The sequence below is a fragment of the Jaculus jaculus genome, chromosome 6 (assembly GCF_020740685.1).
Source record: "Jaculus jaculus isolate mJacJac1 chromosome 6, mJacJac1.mat.Y.cur, whole genome shotgun sequence".
Lineage (NCBI taxonomy): Eukaryota > Metazoa > Chordata > Mammalia > Rodentia > Dipodidae > Jaculus > Jaculus jaculus.
Window position 1 is genome coordinate 150,102,009 of NC_059107.1, and position 24,097 is coordinate 150,126,105.

General features: G+C 49.8%; 1 protein-coding gene across 1 annotated transcript in view; it reads left to right on the plus strand.

Annotated features, from left to right (window-relative positions):
* The window catches only part of Btbd11 (BTB domain containing 11), a 332,244-nt gene extending 318,408 nt beyond the window's left edge, over positions 1-13,836 (plus strand). Inside the window, exons 14-17 of the mRNA XM_004650247.2 lie at positions 291-372; positions 5,801-5,869; positions 8,314-8,427; positions 13,010-13,836. Of these exons, the coding sequence (XP_004650304.1) occupies positions 291-372; positions 5,801-5,869; positions 8,314-8,427; positions 13,010-13,219 (475 nt within the window). The 3' untranslated portion in view covers positions 13,220-13,836. The remainder of the gene's footprint in view (positions 1-290; positions 373-5,800; positions 5,870-8,313; positions 8,428-13,009) is intronic.
* The last annotated feature ends 10,261 nt before the right edge of the window (positions 13,837-24,097 follow it).

A 24,097-nucleotide genomic window follows, 5' to 3' on the forward strand; every position in this document is an offset into this window, starting at 1 on the left:
CCTTGTGCATCTGGCTAACGTGGGACCTGGGGAACCGAGCCTCGAACCGGGGTCCTTAGGCTTCACAGGCAAGCGCTTAACCGCTAAGCCATCTCTCCAGCCCGGTAGATGGGTTTTAAAGGCCACCTGTTCCTTGGCTAGTCTAAGGAAGGATGAGTTCAAGCATCATCCTTAGATTTTTGATGAAGACACCAGCTGCTGGATCCTTGCGATGCTTCAGAGTTGGGGTGTTTGGGGCAAGCCGTGGGAGCGAGGAGGAGTCTTTTGATCCTCCTGTGTGTCTTGTTCAGGTTCAAGGCGCTCCTCTCCAGCAAGCCCACCAATGACAGCACCTGCATAGAGATTGGCTACGTGAAATACCCCATCTTCCAGGTGAGCCCTGGGGCAGCCCTCCGGAACCTCGGCCTGGTGCCCAGCACCTGAGATGCCCCTGCACCGAGCTTGGTCTCACGCTCACTGGCCTTCCCACTCACTCCCAGCCCTCGGCTGTGAGGCAGTCACTGACTGCCCCTGGCCTGGCTCAGGGCTGGGGATGGGCGACTTAAGTGTAAGGAATACCCTATCCCAAAGACTTATAGTCTGGAGCAGGCGTGTATGAGGGGGTGTATGCATGTTCAGATGCACATGACTGTGCACACATGGAGACCTGAGGAGAATGCCAGTTGCCTTTCTCATCCAATATTTCCCGGAGACAGAGTCGCTCTCTGAACGAAGAGCTCTCGTTTTCCCAAGACTCGGTGATCTTTGGTCCACTCCCCATAGGACTCAGGTTGTAGACGTGTGTGGCCACACCCAGACGTTTACATGGGTCCTGGGAAATCTTAGGCCCTTCCTGCTTGTAGCAAGTGCCTTTCCCCGGCTGAGCCACCTCCCCAGCCCACACCCAGCCTTCTGGCCATTACAACATGACAGTCACTGACAAGGTTCACGCTCGAGAACCGCACACACACACACACACACACACACACGAGTCGCTCAGAAATACTCATGTTCCAGGCAAGCTCACGATACTGCGTTGGGCCACATTCATAGCTATTTTCGGCTGCGTGAAGCTGAATGCTGTCCAGCCACACCCCAGCTGCAGTCCGGCTACGCCTGTCGAGGCCAAGGGGCCCCGAGGCATGAGGTACAGCGTACCGCGGGGTGCTCTAGAGAGAGAACACTCGTCCACAGCCAGTGGGCTGTGCCGCGGCTCAGACCAGGGACAGTGACACAGCTTCCTGGAGGAGCAGTGTGGAGCCAAGAAATCAAAGGCCAGGGCAGAGCTGGACAACCAAAGCCAAGCTCAGCACTGAAGGAGGGGGACTGGAACATTCCAAGCAGAGAGTGAGCACATGTGAAGAAGACTATCATGTCAGCGCTTGGGAGGCAGAGGGAGGAAGGTCGTTGTAAGTTCAAGGCCACCCTGAGACTACAGAGTGAATTCCAGGTCAGCCTGGACTAGAGTGAAACCCTACCTGGAAAAACCAAAGGGGGGAAAAAAAAATCAGTCAAAAGTGTGCCCAAAGTCCCAGGCCTGTTTAGAAACAGAGCCAGCATTTGCACCCAGTCTGTCTCATAGCAAAGCTGAGGCACTTAGTTCTGGAATGTCCTTTCTTAATAGGAATCATACTACAAATAATAATAATAAATAAAGTTCACATTTCCTAAGCACTCCCTGTGTGGAAGGCTCAAAGGCCAGTGTTCCTCAGCCTCATCTGCACAGTGGAACCCACTGGGAAGCTTTAAAAATCCCCCCCCAACCCCTGACGGGGATAGAGAGATGGATTAGCAGTTCAGGTGCTTGCCTGTGAAGCCTAGGGACCCAGGTTCGATTCCCCTGGACCCATGTAAGCCACATTCAGAAGGTGGCACACGCGTGTGGAGTTCTCTTGCAGTGGCTGGAGGCCCTGGCACCTCTCTGTCTCTCTCTAATAAATAATATTTTAAATCCCCTGTGAATGTCCGGTCCACGCATCAGACCCATGAAATTGGGATCTCAGGGTGAGGCGCAGCCTTGAGTCTGCTAATGCCTCCCAGTCTCCCAGGAGGAACTGGTGCTGTTGGCACATTAGCAGGGATCTGAATCCCCAGGAGATGGCTAGGATGCTTGTGAAAACACAGAACACATGTTCAATGCACACTCCCGGAGCCCGCTCCTAAAGCTCGATTCTGTAGACGTGACAGTCCACACTTCCAGCAAGAGCTCCACTGGTGGCTGGGATGCTGGCCTGGGATCCCCACTCCCAAGGGCGCTGCTGCCTGTCCTGCTGTTGACCTCCTTCAGATGCCCTGCAAGGGAGCTCGTGGAAAGACAAGGCCTGAGCTGTCCTAGCTGAGGCTCAGATAAGACCCAGCCCCTTCACTTCCTCCCTCCTGTGAGCATGTGCGCCCGCTCCGAAGTCACCCAGACCCGGAGGAAATCATCGGGGACCAATGCAGCGTGGAGCATGGAAAAGTGCACGCATGCGCACTTCCAAAAGCTTCCCCGGGACCATTAAGCCCAAGCTTCATTGGGAAAGTTCGTGTAATAAGATCTTGGCTCCAAGTAGGCACTTAGTAAATGTTTGCTCAGCGGGCTGAGCCTTATGTGGGAAAGGCCAGCCTCGGAGGGATTTCCCAAGCCTGTAATGTCATTAGAAGGACGTAGGTTTCCTGGCCACATTAGTCTCGAGTTCCTGTAATGAGCAGGGAAGATTTACCAGACCCTGGAGACTCGTCTTTGCTAACTCCCCCCCCCCCCCCAGGCCTTCCCCCATAAAAGAAGAAAAGCCTCATTTGTGGCTTGAGATAGGCCAGGGAAGGCTGAATCGGACCCACAAGGAGGTTCCCCAGGGCCTGTGTACTTCCCATGCCGGCTGGCAGAATATGAATAATTGAGATTGTGTAGGGTCCCCCCCCCCCCAGGGCTGTTTAACATCCCACCTGCAGCAGCGGGGGGAGGGGGCGGGGGGAGGGGGCGGGAGGGGAGGGGCATTGAGGCTGCACCTGGAGCCAGGGCCTCCACCAGGCTGTGAACATCATTCACGTTCCCACCTTGCACAGGCTGGCAGCTGCCAAGAAAAACAGCTCCGTCCACAGGCCATTCGGCCTAATAAGGGCTCATTTCACCCACTTAACAGAAAACGCTTGCTCTGGAAGCCTATCTGGACGAGGCCTGGGACAGTCCAATTTAAGTTCCATTAGCCTCAGGATCTCCCGCCAGCCAGTACAGCAATTTCAATCCGTGCCTCAACCTTGAAGAAATGAGGCAACGTGATAGGAAAGTGCTTTGTAAATGGAAAACCCATGTTGGGGACAGATATTATGGCGACCCTTATTATTATTGGTTTGGCCTTTATAACGGAGAGGGGCTAAAGAAGTAAATTTATTTTAATATGACCAATTTGCTGACAGGGTATTTCAGATACTTATGATTCACCCTCTCCCCCCCCCACCACCACCATCCCACACCCTGCCCAGGGTATGAGGGGGAGGGGAAACGATGCAGTCACTTTGCCAGGTCTTGATGAAGTCAGTAGCACCTCTCAAGCATGCGTGGTCACCCACACACACAAAAAAAAGTCAATGCAAGAGAGACTCAGACATAGGAGGCGTGTTTATATGTAAACTGTGCACATGAGCCAGGTGGGATGGTACACACCTCTCATCCATCCCAGCACTTAAGAGGCTGAGGCAGGAGGTTTGTCAAGAGCTCAAGACCAGCCTAGGCTGCATAATGAATCCAGACTAAGTAATTCCATGGTGGTTGTCAGAGCTGGCTATTGAAAGGATAAAGTAACAGCCAATCAGTAGAAAAAGGTTCCAAAATTCTACTGTGGTGGTGATTGTAAAACAGGGTGTCTGTGCTAAAAACCACTGAACCACACATGTCTTTAAAAGGTATGTGTTGTTCTAGTAAAGCTGCATAAATGTTCCTAAAGCCATTATTTTAGCTATCCAAAGACAAAGGGTATGTCGAAAACAATTGCACATCATCTCCAGTGGCCTGGTGAGAACTAGCAGTGTGTGGTGCAAGCTCATTGAAAGATTCCCACCTAAGAGAACATTCAGGAGTGAGCACTTACTGAGCACTTGCCTGCAGCAGACGCCCCTCTGAGTTTGCTCATTTGATCCGCCTTTGCCCCGTGTGGTAAGCAAGATACCCATTTCACAGATGATGAAACCAAGGCAAACAGAGTCACACTTTATTCTGATCCACCCCACTTTGTTTTAGATTTTTTTTTTTTTTTGAGGCAAGCCCAACAGACTGGCCCTTTTTTTTTTATGAGAGAGAGCAAGAGCAAGCGAGCGAGAGAGAGAGAACTGACGCACCAGGGCCTCCAGCCACTATAGTTGAACTCCAGACATGTGTGACACCTTGTGCACATGTGTCACCTTGTGTGTCTGGCTTATGTGGGATCTGGGGAATCAAACATGGATCCTTCGGCTTTACAGGCAAGTGTCTTAACCACTAAGACATCTCTCCAGGCCACCATGCAACTTTTAAATTTTTTTTTAATTTATTTATTTGAGAGCGACAGACAGAGAGAAAGAAGCAGATAGAGAGTGAGAGAAAGAGAATGGGCACAACCAGGGCCTCCAGCCACTGCAGACGAACTTCCAGGTGCGTGCGCCCCCTTGTGCATCTGGCTAACGTGGGTCCTGGGGAGTCGAGCTTCGAACCAGGGTCCTCAGGCTTCACAGGCAAGTGCTTAACCGCTAAGCTATCTCTCCAGCCCCACCACGTAACTTTTAAAACAGCAGAGCTGGATCAAATACTAAGGCAGGTCATCTTCAGGGTCCTGGCTCTTAACCAACCACTGTTCTGCATTGGCCACAGACGGTCAGAGCCCGAAGGGAGCCACAGGGCAACACAGTCCAAGCTCCTCATTTTATACCTCACAAGATGTGAGCAGTGTGCACACCCAGCGCCCTGGCTCCAGGCAGGGAAAGCCAGCTGGCCAGGTAGGTGGACGAGTAGAGGAGAACAGGGCAAAGTGAAGAGGACTTATGTTCCTCCCACAAAAGAGCCCTCGGTTGTCATGGGAGGCACGGGAGACACTGGGTTCAGGCCCATCCGTGCGCCCCGCTCCATTCACGGGATCTCCGTTTGCAAAACCTTGGAACTTCACACACGATTCAGACGTCAGGAGTCACATGACAAAGGACAGCCTGGTGCGAACTGTTCATGCTGCCACCAGTGGACACAGCCCTGTCACCTCACACAGCTTCATCTGGGGTCTTGTGACGTTGCCATCATCAGAGTGTGATGCCCAGAGTGGCCCGCTGGGACCTCAAGGGAGGGGTTTTTTTCAATGTCTTATCTTTATTTATTTATTTGACAGAGAGAGGGAGAGAGGGAGAATGAGCACTCCAGGGCCTCCAGCCACTGCAAACGAACTCCAGACACATGCACCCCCCTCGTGCATCTGGCTAACGTCGGTTCTGGGGAATCGAACCCGGGTCCTTTGGCTTTGCAGGCAAACATCTTAACCGCTAAGCCATCCCTCCAGCCTCAAGGGAGTTTTGAGTTAGAGTGAGCCATGGTCTTAAGACAGTATCCTTCCGGGGCAGGATATGGAAGCTGTACTAGCCGCCTGATGGGATGGGAGTTCCCTTGGCTGTTATCCTCCAGTGGAGTTGTGTGGAGTCAAGCTTAAGGTGTATAATTCAGCCATGTGGATAGTACAGAACCAGAGGCTAAAAACCACCAGGACCCTCAGGAGAACCTGTTCAGATGGAACTTTCCCCATCAGGCAGAGCAGAGCGACGTTCACAAGGGTGGACTTTTCAAACGATGTGTGTAAAGTCTGCACTTACTGTGTCCTCTTCCTTCTAGCTTGTCATGCAGTATCTCTACTATGGTGGCCCAGAGTCACTTCTCATTAAGAACAACGAAATCATGGAGGTAAGCTGATGCGGAACGTTGGCTGATGTGGTCATGGCTGTCTGGGCAGTGTCTGGAGAATCGGTGTTTGACTTGCTCTAGACAGAGGCCTTGCATCGAGGGTCCTCTACATCTCGGTGATCTTCCCTGACTTCACAGTCCTCCCTAGATCCGTGGTCCTTCCTGACCCTGAGACCCTAGCTCCATAGTCCTTCTGGATTCTGGGAGCCCTCCCTGACTCCGTGACTGATTCTCCCTAACTTCATGCTTCTGCCTGGCTCTGTGATTCCCCCTTACTCCCATGAAACCCACCCCACCTTGGCTCTGTGGTCCTCCCAAGCAGGACAGATTCTCCAGGGAATCCTTCCCTGGAGGCCAGATGTACCGGGAGACCCAGATGGAAGCCAATCTTCACTGGTTTGGGAGGGGGTGAGTTCACTGAGAAGTTGGCATGGCACCAGCAAAGTTGAACCTTTAACAAGGCCTTCTGAAAGCTTCCTAGACAACCTGCTCCCTCTTGTGGTTGGTAAAAGAATTACATCCATGGGAAGCTGGAATCCCACTAGCCACTCTCTCAAGGCCCAGAAACAGGTTATTTGACCCCTGCGTGCCTCCATTTCCTTGCCTGTAAAGCGGCCATACACTGAGTTTAAGAGAATTTGTTAAACGTCTGTTTATAAGGCACTGATAAGTGTGCTTACCCCTAGTGAATGCTGCAGGAGTCTGTAGCCACCAGGTGACCTATTTGTCCCATCTCCTTACTCTACTGACCCTGCCCATCCTCCCAGATGTCACTTGTGAACTTTATGTCTCTGGGTTCTTGTTCCAGTATTTATCTTCCAGGTAGCAGGCTGAACACACAAGCTCCTTTGTAAACATTTTTAAAGTATTTATGTTTTAAATATTTTTTATGTGAGAGAGAGAATGGGCACACCAGAGCCTCCAGCCACTGCAAATGAAGTCCAGACACATGCGCCACCTGGGTCCTTTGGTTTTGCAGGCAAGTGCCTTTACCACTAAGTCATCTCTGCAGCCCTATTTTAATTTTTAAAATGTAAAAATTAAAAATGTTTATGAGGGCTGGAGAGAAGGCTTAGTAGTTAAGGCACCCAGGTTTGATTCCCCAGGACCCACGTAAACCAGATGCACAAGGTGGCACATGTCTGAAGTTTGTTTTCATTGGCTGGCGGGTCTGGTGTGTCCATTCATTCTCTATCTATCCCTCTCTCAAATAAATAAATATTTTTTAAAAAAAAATCAACATAAGAAAGTTAGAAAGGATCTGATAGGGCTGGAGAGATGGTTCAGCTATTAAGGGGCTTGCCTGCAAAGCCTAATGGCCTGGATTCGATGCCCCAGTACTCAGTGTGAAGCCAGATGCACAAAGTGGCGCATGTGTCTGGAGTTTGTCTGCAGTGGCTAGAAACCCTGGCATGCCTATTCACTCATTCATTCTCTCTCCCTCAGCTCTGCATGCGAATAAATAAATAAGTTCTTAAAAACAGAAAGGGCATGATAAAGGTCCTAGATGAACAGCCAGAGAAGAGAGACCCATCGAGCAAAATCAGAGGGTTAAGCCCAGAGCTTCTATGCCATGGATTTCGGGTATACCCTCCTCACAGCACAGGGACACATTTGCCCACCCAGAATCCCCCGCGCCCCATTCAGTGAGGAATTTCATGGAGACAAATGAATGGACCATTTAAAACACAGCAGAGTTGGGTAGCTCATAAGCCTGTTTATCCCAGCACTAGGGAAGCAGAGGTAGGAAGACCGCCTCAGTTCCAGGTCTGCCTGGACTAGAAAGTTACAGGACAGCTGGGACTGTCTCAAAAAAAAAGGAAAAAAAATATTTTAACTGAATAAATCACATGGATCACATGATAAATATCAGCTGTTCCACCCCCATCTCCCCTTCCCCTTTCCAGCCCTGGGGTACTCTGGCTCCCTTCCCCAGTGCCTATCACTTTCAGGATACATGTAGGAGCCTCCCATGGGCCCCTCACTGACTTCAGGCCAGGGCGCGCGTGGCAATAGTCCAACAGGAAGAAGACCCTGCCCTCATGAACTCCGGCAAGAAGACATAGTGGCACGTGGCTTCTGACTTTGGAAGCCAGAGCCAGGGACAGCAGGAGGGAGGCCCTCTGAGTTGGTGTGGGCTGGGAGGTTGCTGTGGAGAGTGACTTTGGAATGGAGACCTGGACAGCACGTCCAGGGAGGGGAGCCGTGGCATCCACCTCGCTAGGTATTATAGCCCCCCCTTACTGCTGGGGTTGACCTGCCCAGGTCGGACTCCACAGTAGAGCGCCAACACCAGGCCTTGTTCACCCTGGGTGTTACTTTACGCCCACAGCATACTCCAGCCTTTCCATCTGGACCCTCCGGGGCACCCCGTGAGGGTGCCTTCTCTAGGCTCCCATTCCTCCCAGCTCCACCTCTTCACGTGCTCTTTTCATGGCTTCTAGCTTCTGTCTGCTGCCAAGTTTTTCCAGCTGGAGGCTCTGCAGCGACATTGTGAGATCATTTGTGCAAAAAGCATCAACACCGACAACTGTGTGGATATTTACAACCACGCCAAGGTGAGTCGCCCCTTCCTGCCGTCACCTGGGCCTGTGCGCCCAGGCTGCCCTGTTTGCTTCTGTCTCGCAGTGCTGGGCCTCAGCTCCCTCCCCACCAGCACAAGGGGCTTTCTTTCCTGCTTGAGATCCAATGCCTCCTGGGCAGCCCTCCCCCCACCTCTTGGATTTGAAGAAAGGACAGAAAGCAGAGCTGCTCTTGAAGAGTGCTTAGCAGGCTCCACTGGGCACATACGTCACACTGCAGACCCATTCCACGAGTCCTAGATTCGGCTTTCCTCACACGCTCCCAAGCGATGCCTCTGCTATTAAGTAATCGTGGATAGAAAGCTCTAGAACAGCAAAACTCAAAAATGCTGTCTCCTAAACCAGACGTGGTGGCGCACGCCTTTAATCCCAGCACTGGGGAGGCAGAGGTAAGAGAATCGCCATGAGTTCGAGGCCTCCCTGACACTACATAGTGAGTTCCAGGTCAGCCTGGGCCAGAATGAGACCCTACCTCAGAAAAAAAAAAAAAAAAATACGGTCTCCAACCCAAGCAACATCGGCAAGGAACTTGTTAGGAGTGTCACTTTCTCAGCTGTACCCCACAAGTACTAACCCAGCAACTCAGTCTGGGGCCCGGCCACCTCAGCTCCACAGCTTCCTGCCTGACTCTCATGTGGTTGAAGACATGAACGACTATTCTAGATTGTTTCCAAGTCCCTGCACATTTGAATCCCCTGGGCACGCACTTAAAACCCCTCTGTGCCTGGGACCTGTCAGACCAATTAAGCCTTCCTAGGGGTGGATCCTAGACAAAGGTCTTTGTCAAAGCGTTCAGGGAATTCGCAGATGAGGCCAACATACAGAACCATTGTCAGCCCTGGAAAGGTCTCTGGTGACCACCTAATTGTGGACCGGACACCCGGCACTAACCAATGTTACCTGCAGAGCTCTCAAAATGCCCGTCGGTGCGCCCTCCGTAGCTCTAGGAACCCTGTAGGGTCCCAGAAACCTGAGTTTATTAACGTGCTTCAGGGGGACAGCAGTTGTGAGGCAGGTCTTTACACAGGCTTCAGGAACTGCTGATTTTATCCTGTGCATGTGACAAGTGGAAGGACTAAGAGAAGGGAAATAATTTGTCCCGGTGCCACTTCATTTTGTTTCCTGTGCTGAGCACAGCAGGGGGTTCCCGATTGCTAGGAAGAAATGACGCCAATGAAAATCAGGCATTCATTTAAAACGAACGGAATTGCCTCCGTCCTACACGTGGTTTTCTGTGTAAGTCAGTGTTCCAGGCCTGGGGAGAGGGGCTCAGTGCTCAAAGGCATTGCCTTTGCAAGCCTGTTGACCGGAGCTCAGGTCCCCGGCACCCACATAAAGGCCAGGCGGAAGGGGGCCCCCCGCACGTCCGCCGTCGCGGTGCGTCTGTAGCCATGTGAGTCAGGGTCGGGAGAATCCCAAAGCTCGTGGGCCAGCTCATCCGGCCTTCCCAGCAGCCAGCACGCGAGATCCCTGTCTCAATCAAAGTGGCAGGAGGAGGACCAACATCCCGAAGTTGTCCCGGGACCTCCGCACGTGTGCAGTGGCACGCACGTGGGAATGCGCACACACCCACACACACACATAAAATAGAAGTAAGTTTTTTAAAAGACGAGCCGTTCAGATCCGGGTATGGTGTGCTCACCTGGGATCCCAGCACTTTGGAGACAGACAGGATGATCCTGAATTCATGGCCAGTCTGGGCTGCATAGCAAGGCCCTGCCTCAAAGGACACAAAAGCCAACATTCAGTGAGGCCTTCCTATGGAGAGACTGTACCCCAACATCTGGTAGCCTGAGAGGTGTCATAATCAGGAGACCGAGGCCCAAGGAGGTAAAGCAGCTGCCTTGTGGTCACAAGGCTAATGGTGACAAATTTTCTCCAGTGCATCAAAATAGACAGAGAAGGGCAGAAAATACCACATTCACCCTTTTCAGGTTCCGTGGAATGAAGGACATTCACTACCTCCAAAACTTGGTGAAATCATATATAAGCTTGTCCTTTTGTGACCAGTTTATTTCACTCTGCATAATGTCTTCAAGATTTACCTGTTGGTACATCAGAATTACCTTCCTTTTTGAGGCTAAATAATACTCAGCCTATAAGGCTGAATAAGGTCCTCTATACCCAGGAAGAGAGCCAGAGTGCCTAGTGTCTTCTCCCCTCTTTCTTTGGCCAGGGAAACTCAAATTGCCCCCAAGAAGAGGCTCCCTAGGTGGATTTTCTGTGGCCTGTCACTTTGGCAGTCAGTCTCATCTCAGTCCCGGGAGGCTCCTTAGCCGGCCGCTCGAGCAGTGTATCTCTTGATTTACTAATGCAGCACATCAATAACGGGAGCCTCGGCTACAAAGCAGACTCTTCCTCATGTGCCCTGCAGCCAGGGCCTCAGCGTTAACAGACACCAGCCTCCTCCACCTCCCAGATCCCATCCTGGAGTTTTTCAGGCCCAAACACCTGCCCTTGGTGGCATCTACAGGAAGGGCAGGGTGTGAGGCCCACTGCCTTCTGCCCAGGCTGTGCCCGGCTTCCCTGAGCCGTGGATGTTGCGGCCATGAGGCATCCCCGGCCACGTGCACTCTGTGACTGGCAGTCTGTGCCGTAGGCTGAGACCAGTGCAGTGAAAGAGGTGGGAAAGCAAGAAAAGAGCACTTGGCTTGAAACCACGGGAAATGCTGGCATATAGAGGCTAACAGCCCTGTTCCAGATGTTGGCAGGGACCTCGATGGCATCCGAGACAGCTGTGGGATTTTATACAGCAAAGAAATGTATCCCATCGATGCATGGCTCAGCATCTGTTTTTCCTATCAAGCTGTACCCAAATGGTTCAGTCTTGAACAAGAGACCCTGGAATCTCGCATGGTCCCTTCAGGATGTTTTTCTGAGAAAAAGGAATGAAATGGTTCGTCCTGTTGAATCTCTTCTGGTGTCGTAAGCTCAACCGAGTGTGATGATCCAAAGAACAAGGGTTTGGGGACCGCAGAATTCATTCCTTGGTGACTGCTGACTGTTCATTCCCTTCTGGGATTGTACTCACCCGTGTATAATAAGAAATTAGTAAAACGTACCAAGTGTGGTGGCACATTCCTGTAATCCCAATACTCCTCTAGGCAGAGGCATGTTGATCAGGAGTTCAAGGTCATCCTCAGCTACATAGCAAGCTCAAAGCCAACCTGGTCTACATGAAACATCTACATCAAAAACAAATAAAAAATAAATATTGGTAGGCAAAATCCAACCCACCGGCCTATCTAGACTTCTGGTCTAGGATATGAAAGCTACACTTCCACATGGGTCAGTAATTAGTGGCATGAATGAATATTGGTGAGTGTTGGTCTATAATTACCATTCAGTTATTATCATAGTATATTATAAATATACAGTATGCTTATTACTCCACATTTATACAAATTTGTGCTGAGTGGCACTCATCTGCAAAGCAGGCTCCGGGTGTGGAGGGAGAATCTCTGTCTGTGGACAAGATAGGCAACTGAGCTTTGGTTGCAGGACACTGGAAAATCAAGTGAGAACTGGGCTGGAAACCTTCTCCCTGCTGACCAGCGTCCATAGTGCTGGAAAATGCTATACAGCCTGTTGGAGAAGAAAAGACTTAACCAGGAGTGGACCCTGCAAGCCACACAACTGGCTGGATAGGCAAGATGTGTCCACTGGTGTAATAGTGAAGTGTCTGTTATGGGAGCAACTAGCTGCTCTCTGATTGGCTTTGAGATCCACTCCAAGGGAGGGAACTCATGCCCGATACTGAAAATCTAGTCAAAAGCCTATGGCTGGGAAGCTCATAAGCCCCAGAGGGGGGAAAGCTATGACTCTTGTTTGAGTACATGGATATATTATGCCCACCATTTTGCCTTCTATTTATGTTTTTTTTAATTTTTATTAACAACTTCCATGATTATAAAAAATAACCCATGGTAATACCTTCCCATCCCTCACTTTCCCCTTTGAAATTCCTTTCTCCATCATATCCCCTCCCCATCTAAATCAGTCTGTATTTATGTTTTTATCCATATATTAGTGCTGCTCTCACTTTTTGGCTTGAAAAAATTCTCCTTCAATTAAAAAAATTAAGTAAAAATATAGATTAACTCAGTTTTCCTACCCATAAAAAAAAAATAAGGCATGTACTCTGTGACTCCAAGAAGCACAGTCCATGTTGGATCAGTGATCTCGTTGCTAGGATCTCTCCTAGCTCCAGCACCCTGCCTCTGTGTAAACGTGTGCTTGATAAGATGTCCACTCACTGATAACTTCCCCAACTTCACAGGGCTGTCAGAGACCAGCATCCTCATGGACATCCATGTCCTAAATGGTCCACCCCACCCATTCTGTAGATTGGGAAACTGAGACCCAGAGAAGCAAATAGACTTGCACAAAGCCGAGGCATAGAGAAAGGGACTTGAACCCTTTGAGGAGGGAGCCACAAAGCCACCACTGAGGGTGGGAACCACAAAGAGTGGAGGATCAGGCCAGTCCAGCTGTGTGAGTGGGTTCACCATCGTGTCCACAGAAACATAATCACCCGTTTCCTCTCCACTTCCCACAGTTCCTTGGGGTCACAGAGCTCTCCTCATACTGTGAAGGCTACTTCCTGAAAAATATGATGGTCCTCATTGAAAACGAAGCATTCAAGCAGCTCCTGTATGACAAAAATGGCGAAGGGACGGGCCAGGATGTGCTTCAGGACTTACAGAGGACGTTAGCCATCAGGATTCAGTCTATCCACCTGTCATCCTCCAAGGGTTCTGTGGTATGAACCGTCCTGCGCGTGTGAATGCTCCCTGGGAGCTGTCCAGTTCCCCACTGCATTGGTCTCACTGAACACTCAAATTCCACCTGGCGTCTGTTTCCAGCTGGGTTGAGGAGCTGCCTCTACTGCCTCAACTGCTCTCTCCAGTCAGCAAAATCGGCTCTCGCGTGCTCCTGGCGAAGAACAGGGACTTTCTGCTGGCCTGCGGATTTGATCACAGCTCGGCCCAGAGCCTGCAGGCCAACTTGGGGCAGTCGGGCCACCTCTGGTGGAAAGTGCCCACGACGGGACCACTATGCGATGAATGGAATGAGGCCGAAAGGTCCTTTGGCTTCCTGGTTGACAGTTGCAGAACAAGCATAGCATTATACATGTACGACCTTGGGGGGGGTTGCCCTTGAGCAGGTGTCAGCTAATTGGTGAGGGTGTTGCTCATAATGAGGAAATCAATGTGGCCAATTTTTAGGGGTGGGAACTTTTTAAAATGTTCATATATAACAAACACAGGGCAGTCTCGTAGTTTCAGATATATTTCTAAAAGCTTAAAAGTTCATTTTCAACTGAATTGCATTTAGGGAATCTGTTTTGAGGTTCTTTTTTCTTTCTTTCCTTCTTTTTTTTTTTTTTTTTTAGACAGTAAGTTGCAGGTCCACACTGTGTAAACATGCATCTGACAAATTCTTGCTAATATTCTATCTGAGGTCAAATAATCCTGCCTTAGTGATCATGGTTACACAAAAGAGGTGCACTGCCAATAATTATTTCTAATCCAGTAATCGATGACAACCTGCATGCTGATCGTGGTCTTGGGGTGATACTAGAATACCCTCACATAAGAAAACATGCATGGGCCCGAACCTTTACAATGTCATGTTTGTGTTTCTTTCTCCCTCTCTCCCTCCCTCCCTCCCTCCCTCCCTCTCTCTCTCTCTCTCTCTCTGTTCCTCCCTCTCTCTTTCTTGCCAAGGTAAGAATGTTCTAGAACTTCTTACTAAAAGTCCATCTGGTGAAATGAGCATTTCTGTTTCTTTTTCTGATTATGAATGATTTGGAGGCTGCTTCTGCAGAACTGTATTCGACGGTACTAAAGGGGAGCAGGGAGGGAAGCACATCAGAGAATTTATTGTTAGTCCCAGAGCTTTCTCTGTATTCTCAGAAGATGTGAATAGTTTGTTACTAGCCAGAGAATATGAATATGTTAGATTATTTTTAAAGACAAAATGTGTATGATAGGCTGGGTACTTGCTGTATTCTGAGAGTGTACAGTATATGGTTATCTATGATAAAACTTTATATAGACAGGGTTCTGTTTGCTCTGCCATATATTATATGTAAGCAAAAGAGATTGGTAAAGTGCCACAATATTCCAAGTAATTTTTTGAGTTGCAGCCTTTTTTTTTTTTTTTTTTTTTTTTTTGTTCTCGTCCTTTCATTTGAAACCCAGATACACGTGGTAAAAATGAGGAGAATGACTTTTACCCACTGAGATGGCAGAGTTTTGTTGAAAAACAAAATATTTCCTAGCATGCCTTTTGGGAAGTTGCTCTGGACCCTGGAATGTAAAAGAGCCGCTGTCCACTCTCTCAGTGACTGTTCCAAGGACACGTTTCAAGTCCTGTCTCACGGGTGTGAGCCACACAGCCCTCGAGTGATACGCGTCTGCAACGTCGTCCCACCGTGACGTGGGTCCCTGAGGTCTCTCTTCCACATAGTCATCTGCAAGCCTCCCCCAGCCCTACCATCAAATAAGGAAGGGAGACAGTTGTCCAAGGAGGTGGCCACGCCACAAATACAGGGATATGCACCTGTCACTTGTCTTCAGAGACGTGATGTGGGTGCTCCTGGCCCCTGCCGACTTCGCCGCGAGTGTCTGCTGCTGCTAGCTTGGGGCTACCCAGGCATGGATTTGTACAGCAGCAATTCTGGCCAGGGTTTCTGTTACAGTTTGGTGTGCTTTCTCCCCATTAAAACAAATGGTTTCCCACACCTCGCATCCTTCGTATGGTACACATGAGCTCTTCACCCGGCAGTTCAGTTAAGAGACTGAAAGTGTTGCCCTGCAGAAAATATAAGAGGAAGAAAGCAAAGGCACTAGACAGAAGGCAAGGCTCCTGTTGATGGCAGTGGGGAGAGGACTGGCAAAGTTCTAGTGTCTGGGGTCTGCACACACCTCGGGGGGATTTCATTCCCAGCAGGTAAAAAGGCTACAGGTGTGGCCACCTGGGCCACGAAAGCCTCTTATCTACTGCAGAGACCTTGCCCAGGACCCTGTCCTGGCTAATGCCGGTGTACCTTGATGCTTTGGGGAGATGGGAGACAAAGAAAGAGAACTTACTGGGGGGCTATGGTGGTGCGTGACTGTAATCCCAGCAGTCAAGAGGCAGGAGTGTTACTGCAAGTTCAAGGCCAGCTTGCTCTACATAGGGAGTTCCAGGCTAGCCGGGACCACAATAGGAGAGTCCATCTCTTAAAAACAGAGAGAGAGCCAGGCGTGGTGGCACACGCCTTTAATCCCAGCACTCAGGAGGCCAAGGTAGGAGGATCACTGTGAGTTCCAGGCCAGCCTGAGAATACATAGTGAATTCCAGGTCAGCCTGAGGTATAATGAGACCCTACCTCCAGGGGTGGAGGGGAGAGCCCAGAGAGAGGGCGAAGAAAGGAAAGAGGAAGGGTGGGTGTCTCGGCATGCTGGGCCTCCACGACAGAGAACTGGTATGAATTGATGTCACTGGATAGTGTTAGGGGCATGAGAGACAAGCAACTCTCTTCTTATCATTATTTCTACCAAACCAGTCCTCAGCCGGTCAGCATTGACTCCTGCCCAACCTGGCCCAACCCAGATCCCCACAGACCCGGGTACTCTTGGATAATCCAAGGAGGCCTGCCAGAATAAGGGAGAGGCCAGCCTGCCCGGGGAGGTCCCAGCAGAGAAGGACAAGCTGGTGACGCCTCCCCTGCATGACAGCTCTCCTGTCCGCAGTCCGGCTTGTTTCTTCTTTAAGCAGCTGGGGGTCAGAACTCTTTGGTCAGGCTAGGAGAACAGAAGGTTAATTATTTCTGACTGTATGTCACCCTTTGCACCGCCTCGGGAGAATGAGCCCTTTGATTCTTTGATTCTTTCCTGGTTAGGAAGATGAAGTGTGTACCACTCCGCATTCTTCATTTCCTTGTCTGACAGGCAGCTTTAGCATTCTGGCCCAGCAGAGCCTGTAGATGGTTCCTCGGTTTCTGGAGGGTGAGGGGCCAGGGGAGCCTGCCTACCTGTCACATGTTCTCTCCACACCCCGTCCACACCTCTTTCTACAGAATCAACACAAAAGCCCCAACCTGGTGTCTGCACCCAAATGCCATCTCTGGATGTCCCATTCTTTTTTTTTTTTTTTTTGGTCGTTTGTTTTTTGTTTTCATTTTTTGAGGTAGGGTCTCACTCTAGCTCAGGCTGACCTGGAATTCACTATGAAGTCTAAGGGTGACCTGGAACTCTCAGAGATCCTCCTACCTCTGCCTGGGATTAAAGTCGTGGGCCACCACGCCCAGGTTTTTTTTTTTTTTTTTTTTTTTATTGTAGAGAGGGAGAGAGGGAGAGAGAAATGGTATGTCAGGGCCTCAGCCACTGCAATCAAAGTCCAGATTGTGCCACCTAGTGCATCATCTTTGTGTATCTGGGTAAGGTGGGATTTGGAGAGCAGAACATGGATCCTTAGACATCACAGGCAAGCGCCTTAATAGCTAAGCCATCTCTCCAGCTCTGTTTCTAGAACTTTCTATGACAGCAATTTCTGTGATAGTTTGTAGTTTTCTAGGGCGTTGCTGTTCATTCTAGAAGCTATGGAGAAACTCCCACAAACTGAACTTGCTTATAATTCTTGTTCCCAACGCAGCATCTCACACATAGAGAAATGGTTAGATCAGTGGAAGTTGAGTCCAACTGGCTTTCCTCTCCTATAAATACATTCCCTAAATATTAATCGTATAGGGCTTACACTCGTGACTTACGATGTGAGACTACCATACTTTAGGTAAGGTCCCAAGCCCCACGTATGGCCAAATGTGGTCCCATGCTACCAGAACTACCTGTCAGTCCACGGTTGGGGACCTTTGCTTTGTGGACAAGTAGAAGGTAGTTACAGTCCCCACAAAAGAACCCTCCTAAATATCAATGCCAGAAAAACCTGGGACCCCTGATGTCATGGAGTGAACACTGAACCCATGTCCTCTGCTGTCGCTTGAGTGACACTCACCTCCCCTGTGTACACACACTCCCTCCACTGAGAAATCACCCTGACACAACTTCACGTCACCTCTGTTCCTTCCAGCCCGTGCCCCGACACCGGCACCACGCCCGTGCCTTCGGACAGAGCCGTTTCAGAAGCTGGTATCATCCGGTTGTTGTTGTTTTTTTCTTCCGCCCTCTTTAAAAATAATCCAGCAGATTTTGAACTTCCTGCTTGATAGGGGGAAAAAATAGAACTCATACTCAGCAATCAAATGGCACTTTAGTCCTTGTTACTGATGAAGCCGTCAGATAACGAAGGCCCTGAGAGAGGACACATCTCCAAGTTTAGCTCAGAATATGAAAAGACAATCTGTCTGCGTGAATAGGCAATTAAAAGCGATGCCCTGGCTTTGATAATGTTTCTGGCTGTGGCTTTGCAGAGCTAACCTTCGGATGAGTTTTGAATTTTAATGACGAAAGCCTCTGGGCCATAGAGCTGCAGCGATGGAAGCTGGTGGGTGTGCTGCAGGGGGCTCCGAGGTGGGCGCAGGACCCGCCACCTGGTCCTGCTTCTGCCATCGGCTGCTTGAGTGAGCTTAGTCAAGCGTCTGCTGCATCCAGGACCTGCTCCTTGAGCCCTGAAATATGGCCATGAAGTTCTGTGGGCCTATACTGGGCCATGTCACTCTCCCCTTACTGCATTCATGTATTTCGTGTCTGTGTGTGTGCACGTGTGATGCATTTGTGTGTGTATGCATGTTTGTGTGGGCATGCATGTGTGTGCCAGCATGCGTGTGTATACGTGCGTGTATTTGTGGAGCCAGAGGACAGCATTAAATGTCTTCCTCAGTCACTTCCCCCCTTATGGGGGTCTTGGGGGTTTTTTTGTTTTGCTTTTTTTTTTTAATGAAAGAAAGAGATAGAGAAATAGACAGGGAGAGAGGGAGAATAGGCATGTCAGGGCCTCCAGCCCCTGCATACGAACTCCAGATGTGTGTGCCCCTTTGTGTATCTGACTTATGGGGATCCAGGAGAATCGAACCTGGGTCCTTTGGCCTTGCAGGCAAGCACTTTGACCGCTAAGACATCTCTCCAGCCCTTATTTATTATTTGAGAAAGAGGTAGGCAGATAGAGAGAACAGGAGCTCCAGGGCCTCCAGTCACTGCAAACGAACTCCAGACACATGCACCATCTTGTGCATCTGGCTTACATGAGTACTGGGGAAATGAACCCGGGTTCGCAGGCAAACACCTTAACCAGCAAGCCATCTCTCCAGCACACACACACGCGCCCGCGCACACACACACACACACACACACACACACACACACACACACACCTTGTGTTTTGAGACAGAGCCACTAACCCTGGAACTCACCGAATTGGCTGGAGCAGCTAGCCAGCAAGCACTGGGAAATCCCCTGCCTCAACTTCCCCATCACTAGAATTTCAGGCACACACCACCATACCCAGCTTTTACATGAACGCTGGAGACACAAACTCAGGTCCTCATCACTTTACAGAGTAGCCAGGGACCACATTTTGAGTAGCAAAGACTCCAGGAAGAGAGATCAGAGCGTCACCTCTGATGCCAGGCCCGCCTGTGGCTCTTATCCTGTCACCTGGCTTTTCTGGGGTCTCAACAGAAGGACTGTTAGGAGCTTTTGTTTCTGACGTAGGCAGTGAAGACATTGTAATGATGCGTCTGAGGAAGCCATCTGACATCCTCTCGCAGTCTGGGCTAAGCCTGAGGAACTGCTAACCCATCGCCTGCTCTGCCATCCTGTTTCCTGGCCTGGCTGCTGGGCTAACTCAGACCCCATGGTTCCACGGGAGGTCCACCACACAAGGCCCCCGTGCCACCATTGCCACTGAGCACCCAGCCTCTCCCGCTTGGTTTGTCCTTGTCCATCAGGGTTGGCATCCGGAGGGAAGGCGCTTCTTGTTTGTTTTAAGACTGTGCGGCTCAGAAGTTTCTACACTGCCGAGGTCCCCAAGAGAGTGGGCGGGACACTTCTGAGGATCAAGAAAGGAAGAATCAAAGATGCCGCCCTGTCTGTGTTCCTGTCAAAACGCTTTGATAATGGAAAGGACTGAGAGAAGGATGGGGTTCAAAATGGCTGCTGGGGGACCTCGGGGATTGTCAGTCAACTGGGTAACCTTGAAGTTGTCAGCTGGGTGACCTTGAGGCTTGTCAGCCAGGCGCTTTGGAGAACAAATGAGTGGGGAAGAAGAAATGGGGGGCAGGATTTGATCCATTATGACTCGCCTTTCTTCCCTTGCCAAGGAAATGGCTGTTTGCTCAGCACTTCAAAGGAACCCCCCTCATACATTAAAGATGGCGTGGGAGAAAGTGCAGGTACCGTTCGCTATTGATCAGGCGAGAAGAAAGGACACCCAGATCTGTTTCTAGGAAACTCCTTGGACTAAGGAATGAATCTCTGTCCCTAAACCTTAAGGGCTTCAGCTAGCTGGTGAGGTTAGCCTAATGCCGCTGCGGTGCTGCTGCTGAAAAGTGTGAATGGCTCCATGGGCTACCTGAATGGAAGCGCAATTTCTACCAGGGTGGCGATGGCTCCCCTGTGCAGCGGCGCTGGTTCCTGCAGCGGTGGTGTGTGCAATTCAGCACCATCTGAGCGCAGATCCCTAGCAGCAGCCAACGCGCCCAGGGAGAAAGGGATTTAGGCAAAGACATTGAGAGGACTGGCACAGTTGTCGCAAGGGCTGGAGAGACCACTGAAAGCAGAGCCTTTAAGAAAACTACACATCGTGTGACCCCAGGGTGGGTCTGATGAGGTCACGTGACATAGGACTGGCCTGCCGAGGTCACTGTGGCTGTTGCTGCCAAAAAGAGAGCGGTAGAAATGAACACGGGCAGCTTGGGAGTTGCCGAACCTCGACTTCGGTGACTGGGCCTTGGGCTGGCACCTGTGCGGTTCCTGGGGCAGGGAGTCAGCCAACCCCAGGGAGCTCAACGCCTCCCTTCACCTGCAGAAAGCAGGCACCATTCCCTCCTGCCGTCCCTATCCCCCACCTCACCCTCCCGGGGTGACCGGACCCTCCAGAGGCACCCACCTGACAGAGCCTGGGGTCGCAGGACTACACCTTAGCAATGGGGGTAGGGGCAAAATTAGAGAGGCAGGACCAGGGCTGTGGTCTTTCTAGAACAGAACCCGAGCTGCTCCAATAGTAGGCTCAGCCACGGGGCAGGGTTCGCCTTATAAATAAGAGCTTTGTACAGCCAGGGCAAAGCCTGCTCACTGCAATGAGTGGGAGGTAGGGGCAACACAACAGTAATCCCAGTACTGGGAGGTGTAGTCAGGAGGGTCACAAGTTCAAGGGCAACCTTAGCTACATAAGAACCTGCCTCAAAGACAAAGGAAGGGTAGGACTCCTTACAACGTGCTCCCCCAGACACAAAATGGCCTGGATATCCATGACCTCACAGAGCCTGACACTACCTACACAAGACCATCATAATAGGAGGAAAAGATCAAAATAAAAGAGAGACAGATGGGAGGAGGGGAGATGATGGAGAGTGGAGTTTCAAAGGGGAAAGTGGGGATAGGGAGGGAATTACCATGGGATATTATTTACAATTATGGAAGTTGTCAATAAAAATATTACAGGGGTAAATATATATATTTGATATTCATATATATATTTGAATATATATATTCAAAAAAAAGGGTGCTAGAGATGGCTCCATGGGTAAGAGTGTTTGCTGCGCAAGCATAAGGACCTGAGTTGACGCCAGGCATCTATGTAAAAATGTCAGGCATGGCTATGTATGCTGTAACCCCAATACTGAGAGGGGTAGAGACATGAGACTCACTGGTCAGCCAGCCTAACCAAAAAAGAAAAAAAAGAAAAGAAGAGAAAAGAAAAAAAAAATCTTGGGAGCCGAAGGTTCAGTGGAAGACTCCATCTTAGAGAAATGAGAGCAATTGAGAAGGGCACTTCCTGTCCTCCCCTGGCCTCTGCACTCATGCCCATGGGGTACATACATCTGCACACAAATATAGATATGCCACATGCCCACAGAGAGAGAAAGAGAGATCGTACATACTACACATCTACTGAAAAAAGGAAAAAAGAAAAAGCAAAGCAAAGATTCAGTAAGGGGCAGTGAGTTCCTTGTCATAGGAAGCATTCAAGAAAATGCCATCAACCCTTTGGTAAGGGTTCAAGAAAAACAGGATGATGGAATCTAAAGGTTCTTTCAACTCAGAGACTTCATCATTCTTCATTCTCCCCTCCTGATATGAATCATCTATTTGACCTCAGAAAATGGATCTCATTCTTGATAGGTCCTATGTCGAATGTATAATGAATGACTTTCCAGCCTTTATTTATTTATTTATTTATTTATTTTTGCCAGCACTGCATTTTATTAGAGCCTTCCACCCTATCTATGCTCATCAACTTAGTGAGGCAATAAATCAATTCATATTCTTACTTATCTAATACAGAGGAAGAGACATGGGCCACAAAGCCCCACCAGCTAGGAAGAAAAAAGTAGCTAGAAGCAATCTGGCTGACGACAAATGAGGCTTCTTTTTATAAAGAAAAAAAAAATGGACTTTAGTCAATAAATCGAGTTAGGGAAGGAACTTTTTTTTCGTCTTTTTTTTTTTTTTTTTTTTTTTTTTTTTTTTTTTTCGAGGTAGGGTCTCACTCTGGCTCAGGCTGACCTGGAATTCACTATGTAGTCTCAGGGTGGCCTCGAACTCTCGGAGATCCTCCTACCTCTGCCTCCCGAGTGCTGGGATTAAAGGCGTGCGCCACAACGCCCGGCTTTTTTCGTCTTTTGAGACAGGAACTCATGTATCCCAGGCTGGCCTGAAACTGTGTAGCAGAGGATGCTTTGAACCCTAACCCTCCCACCTCCACCTCCTGAGTACTGGGGTGATGAATATCTCACCATGCCCAGCCATAATCATTTTGGGGAGCAGAATGAAATATAGGCATGTGACCATGTAGCAACTGGATCCGTTGCTCATTTCTTTTTTTCTTTTTTTCATTTTTTTTTTTTTTTTTTGAGGTAGGGTCTCACTCTAGCCCAGGCCAACCTGGAATTCACTATGTAGTCTCAGGGTGGCCTCGAACTCACAGTGATCCTCCTACCTCTGCCTCCCAAGTACTGGGATTAAAGGCGTGCACCACCACGCCCAGCCGTTGCTCATTTCTTAAACAGCTAGACAGAAAAACATTTGCCGGGCATGGTGGCGCACGCCTTTAATCCCAGCACTTGGGAGGCAGAGGTAGGAGGATCACCGTGAGTTCGAGGCCACCCTGAGACTACATAGTGAATTCCAGGTCAGCCTGGGCTAGAGTGAGACCCTACCTCAAAAATCTAAGAAAGAAAGAGAGAAAGAAAGCTTTAGTTGTGCCTCAGTCTGACACAAGAACCCAATGAATGAGTTCGTTTGTCAGCATCAGTCTTTCCACCCATAGAATGGGCATGCCACTGCAGGAACACAGCAGGGGACAGAGGCCTTCTCTCAGTAGAGGTGGGAGGAGGCCATGCTCACAGAGGCTGTGCAAGAGGGAAGCTGGACCTAGTTCTCGCCCCGGAGCTGGCAAGCTTTAGTCTGAGTGCCGATTGCTTAAATCCTCCTCCCCAGCACTTGTGGTCCACTCGGGCCAGCGGTGTCTCTATAAGCTCTCCAGCCTTGGGCAGCCCAGCAGCTCCACTTCCGCTGCTCTGTAGGGTGCAGGAGGCACCCACTCGGTTCTGGTTGGATTCATGACAGTCTCTTGACAGCTTCACCCCCAAGCGCCCCAGGCAGCATCTTCCACACCATGCTCTCAGGTAGGGCACCTCTCTGCCTGGCAGCTGGTTGTCATACTTCCTCCCAGAGGCCCTAAGAACGAAGCCAGGGTACCGAGACTCTCGGCAGACTCTCGGCTGTCAGAGACGCACCTGTCACTGACATCTCATGGACTATTTTCAGTGTGTGGGGGTTCCCTTCCCTTCACCTCTCACATTCCTGTTTATGTGCATTATCTAAATCCTCACGGTATATCCGCATGGTAAGAATTTTTATTTCCACTTCACAGATGGGAAAACTGAGGCTAGACAGAGCTGGACCGCAGGTAGAAGTTGGTCCTACTCTCACCCCACTTCTTTATCTAGAACACCTTCTTTCTTTAAGATTTTATTCTTATTTATTTATTACAGACGGAGGGGAGGACAGAGAGTGAGAAGGGGCGCACCAGGGCTTCTAGCCACTGCAAACGAACTCCAGATGCGTGCGCCACCGTGTGCATCTGGCTTACGTGAGACCTGAAGAATCGAACCGGGGTCCTCACACTTCGTAGGCATGCACCTTAACAGCTAAGCCATCTCTCCAACCCTAGAGCACCCTCTTAAAGAGTGATGGGAGGGGCTGGGGAGATGGCCCAGTGGGAAAGGTGCTTGCCACACGAGCATGAAGACCTAAATTCAGAGCCACACAGAGAAAACCATCACTCAACCTCTTCCAGAGCTTCTCATGTATGCGTGCTTGTGTGCATGCATGCACATGTGTGAGTGGGTGCACATGTGTGCATGTTCATGTGGAGGCAAGAGGACAACCTCAAGTGTTATCTTCAGGAATACTGGCCATCTTATTTTAATTTCTTTAACTTCTTATTTATTTGAGAAAGATAGAGGGGAAGAGGA